The sequence below is a fragment of the Sipha flava genome, unplaced genomic scaffold (genome assembly GCF_003268045.1).
Source record: "Sipha flava isolate LNK unplaced genomic scaffold, YSA_version1 31607_pilon_pilon, whole genome shotgun sequence".
Lineage (NCBI taxonomy): Eukaryota > Metazoa > Arthropoda > Insecta > Hemiptera > Aphididae > Sipha > Sipha flava.
In genome coordinates this window covers 1-4171 of record NW_020272996.1, presented here as the reverse complement: position 1 = coordinate 4171, position 4171 = coordinate 1, and the positions used below count along the sequence as shown (strand labels likewise).

Here is a 4171-nt window from a genome sequence, read left to right as displayed (position 1 = left end):
TTTAGTTTTTAAGATAATGATTATTATCATAACCTATTCGATAAGTTATAGCTTTTGGCGGCAGAAGCTTTGTTCACGATAAATTTTAGCACTAAAGGTTCAAAATAAATGTTTTACTAATAGTTTTTCAATATGTTATCTACAAAACTTCTTTGTAGACAATGTTCTTCACTGATCTATTAGTAGGCGACAAAATCACCAAGCTACTGGGTGAGCTTACGCGTGAGCAAGCTACGTAGAACTGCCCATGTGAAAAAACAGTTTTCTCGCAAATCTATTCCTGCAAATTTAAGAGTTTAACCTTGAGACTTGTTTATAGTCATTGTAAAACAGACTTTCAGGGGAAACTGTAATCGTTTAAATTCAAACGGATGATCATTCGGAATTAAAGGGATTCGTGGTACAAACACAGTTTCCCCTTTTGCACATCCTGTTAAAATTGTGGCTTCTACTATATTGCGATGTAAAGCTTTGACTTTAAGTCTAGTCCCATTGCACAGTTTAGGCGGTTTCAAATTTCGCAACAACATAATAGGTGTGCCCACACGCAGAATAAGCCTATGATATGGCATGCCCGGTGGTTTCAATGAATTTAAAAATTCAACCGAATAATTAGTTGCATCGTCCATGTTGACCACCGTATCTATAGAAGTATATACTTTTTCTTCCTCTTCAAAAGACATCAGTAGTGTATCATTGATAGCCACCGCTTGGTCATTTTTTGGAGTGAGTATAGCACGTTCACACAACCATTCCATAGGCTTATCATGAATATGAGCAATATCTGGATAAATTTTTGATATTAAATCCTGAACCGTAGTTACAACTGTACACAAATTTTCTGGGATAGTTATCATTTCATCAAACGATGGATAATCACCATTGCCAATTTCAAGTAAAAGATCTGAAAATCCACCAGCAAACTTTTCCTCTCCCAAGTGTACCCTCATATTTTTTGACAGTTTGAGTATATTAATCTTAGACCATAAAGTAGATCTTTTAAGACATGACTTGACTTCATCAGTTCTGGTCCCTTTTGGTACTACTGGTAGAGTCTGCCTAAAGTCTCCAGCCAGTAAAACCATTGCACCACCCATTAACCTTTTATTTTCCCTTATATCCTTTAGAGATCTATTTAAAGCCTCAACACCAACCTTATGTGCCATTGTAATTTCGCCCCACACTATTAATTTTGTATCTTTTAAAACTTCCGCAAAATTATTTTGTTTTGATATATTACAAAAGGGAGTGGCCGAAGTTGTAAGATTGAGTGGTAATTTGAAGGTAGCATGGGCCGTTCGACCACCCTCGAGCAGTGTTGCTGCGATCCCAGAAGATGCTACAGCTAAGGCAATGTCGCGAGTACTTCTAACTTTCGCTAAAATCAAATTGATTAAGAAAGTTTTTCCAGTTCCACCTGGAGCGTCTAAAAAGTATATTCGACCCTCATTATTATTAACACTTGTAATAATTTGATTGTAAGCAAACTTTTGTTCGTCATTCAGAGATTCTTCATTGTTTCTTACGACGTCTTCTAAGGCTACTAAGTCATAACTTATTTCCTTGAGATACTCTCTATTATCAAATTGTTCAGATTTGCTTAGCTGAGGTAAGCCATATTCTCAGTGGCGTATTTAGGAATTTCAGGATAGGGGCAACACATATTTTCTCCCCACTAAAAAAAAAATGTTGTTACCTACTAATTATTATTATTTATTAAAACTTCTATTGATTGCTAGATATACAATATAAATACAAAATTCAAATATTTTTCTTCCTTGATTCAAAACCAGCAAAATCATTAATTATTTATTCAAAATCCAATGAAGTGGTTATTTCAGCTGCAGTTATTAATACTGGTAAAGCCGAGAAGTGGTCTTTAGCCATTGTAGACCGTCAGTAGCTTTTATTATTTTTAATGTGGAAAAAGAATGCTCTACAGTACAATTTGTAGATTGTGTACACAACAAAATACGTAAAGCTACTTCAACATAGGGATGAACACTAATAAAATTATGTTCTCTTATGAACCGTAACATCTGTATTGTTATAAACTAAACTTTAATGTTTTTTATATAGCTTTGAAATTTTACACACTCATTTACAGAACATGTTGCCAAATCATTTGGGTAAGTTGTGTCGGTGTGTAAAGTATGAAATAAAAATTGCCCGCTCTCCTAAATCTTTAAAAATTTGCCGCTCGGGGCAACGGGAACCATAGCCCCTACCTAAATACGCCCCCCGCATATTCTTTAAGTGGCTGACCATCTAATGCTAACACGGAATCTTCTATTACCGATAAGCATTTGTTCAACGCTACGTCCGCTAAGTGTTCTGCATCCACGGAATTCAGATATGTATTCTTTGAATTTGTCCCAAAGATATAAGAGATCTGTTACTTGGCAGACTTAGGACCTTTAGGTTAGGTTAGTTAGGTTTAATAATACAAATTACATGTAAACATTTTCTATTACCGATTTCAACCCTTTAAATTCAAAATTTCGAAAAATCCTTTCTTAGCGCACGTCTACATCATAATAGCTATCTGTATGCCAAATTTCAGCCAGATGCGTCCAATGGTTGATAGCAGTCAATCAGCTTACTGTTTTATATATACAGATGATTATGACTCTGTTGTACATTTATTAACTATGTGGGCTGTAAATCATAATATAAAATTTACCGCTCTTTCATCTTTACATAAGGTTCTGAATATCCATAGCTATATTAATTGCATCCCTATAGATAATAGGACTTTATTAAAAGTAAATAATTCTTGCTATAATAACACAATTGTGTCGGTTAAGCTAGAATTTTACTATCATTTTAGAATTGCTAACGATTTAAAGAAATTCCTATAATTTGATGAGTATTTTAGTTGAAAATATATAATTAGTTATTGATATTGATGGTTTGTGTCTCTAACCAAAAGTTCCTCTTAAATATTTTAGTCCGTCCATGAATATATAAAATTCAAAAAAGAGGTCTCTGGTACGATCCTAAAAGAACGCATAGAGCTAGAACGAAGATTATGAACACTGACAATAGTTCTCATTAAATGCTCAGCTATTGTGTTCAAGTTATCACTGCCATTGGGTCAGACGATAAAATGTGATGTGAGAAACATTACATGTATGCCCGTTGGGGTGATGATCTTAACTATTCAATTCATGAAAGCGAAGATATTTACGATATTACTTGTGTAAATAGACGAAGAAATAGGTTCAACGTGGTCCGTGGAAAAAGGTGAATATGCGGTGGTGCTATAATAAGAGGATGGAGCCACATCAAATACGGTGTCATCACTAGTATCGATTAAGTAGAGGAAAACAAAACAGTTAGGTGAGGTATATGCTCTAATCTTTTTTTTCCTCGTGAAGAGGAGAAATTGAACAGTTGGATAACGTAGATGTGTGAGGCAGACTTTTAACGGAACGAATCATAATTTTATATATTGCTGGTTTTCTTTTTATAGTAATGATCTATAATAAATACAATTATTGGTGTACAAATACAAAGGTTAGTTAAGACTAACCTTAAGAGGTTACTTATCCAGACGCCTCAGTTCAAGACTGCAATAAATCAAATTATGAAACTTAGGCAAAGTACTTAAAGCAAATAATTTAGATCAATATATTAAAAATCTAATACAAATTTTACGTTTGATTAAAATTCAGAATACCTCAATCACAATATATTTTTATTTATTTTTCATCAAATTGTCTTCAATTTGTGGTTTTATTTTTTCTACATTATTAAAGTTCTTAACTTAAATTTGCAATAAAAGGAATGAGATAAAATAACAATGTGGAATGAGAATTTACTGCAAAGCTTTATATTAGGGCTATAATATATATGAAAGATATTTTTAATTATTTTACATTAATTTATTTTAATATTTATAAATATTTATATTATCAATATAATATTATAATATAATATAATATTTACTTTATCAATCGGACAAACCAAAGGAGGCATAACTTTTTCGAACCAAGTTGACCAAATTTGATTCGTCTCTTTTAATTTTTGACAGGCATCTTTAATATCCCAAGATTGAAAATATTCACAGTTAGAACTTTCTAGATTACAACGATAAAACGTCACAATAGCCTAAAAAAAAAAAAAATAAATTCAATATTTTTCATGCAATCAGACTAAGAAATCAATT

At 32.5% G+C, this 4171-nt stretch overlaps 1 protein-coding gene across 1 annotated transcript; it reads right to left on the bottom strand.

The window, feature by feature from the left end:
• Positions 1-296: 296 nt before the first annotated feature.
• On the bottom strand, positions 297-4113 carry LOC112686595 (ATP-dependent DNA helicase pif1-like; the record flags this gene model as incomplete). Its single annotated transcript, XM_025558961.1, has 3 exons — positions 297-1183; positions 1241-1604; positions 3952-4113. Coding segments are annotated over 3 exons (1413 nt in total), but the record flags the coding sequence as incomplete, so codon positions are not given.
• Between the last annotated feature and the right edge of the window lie 58 nt (positions 4114-4171).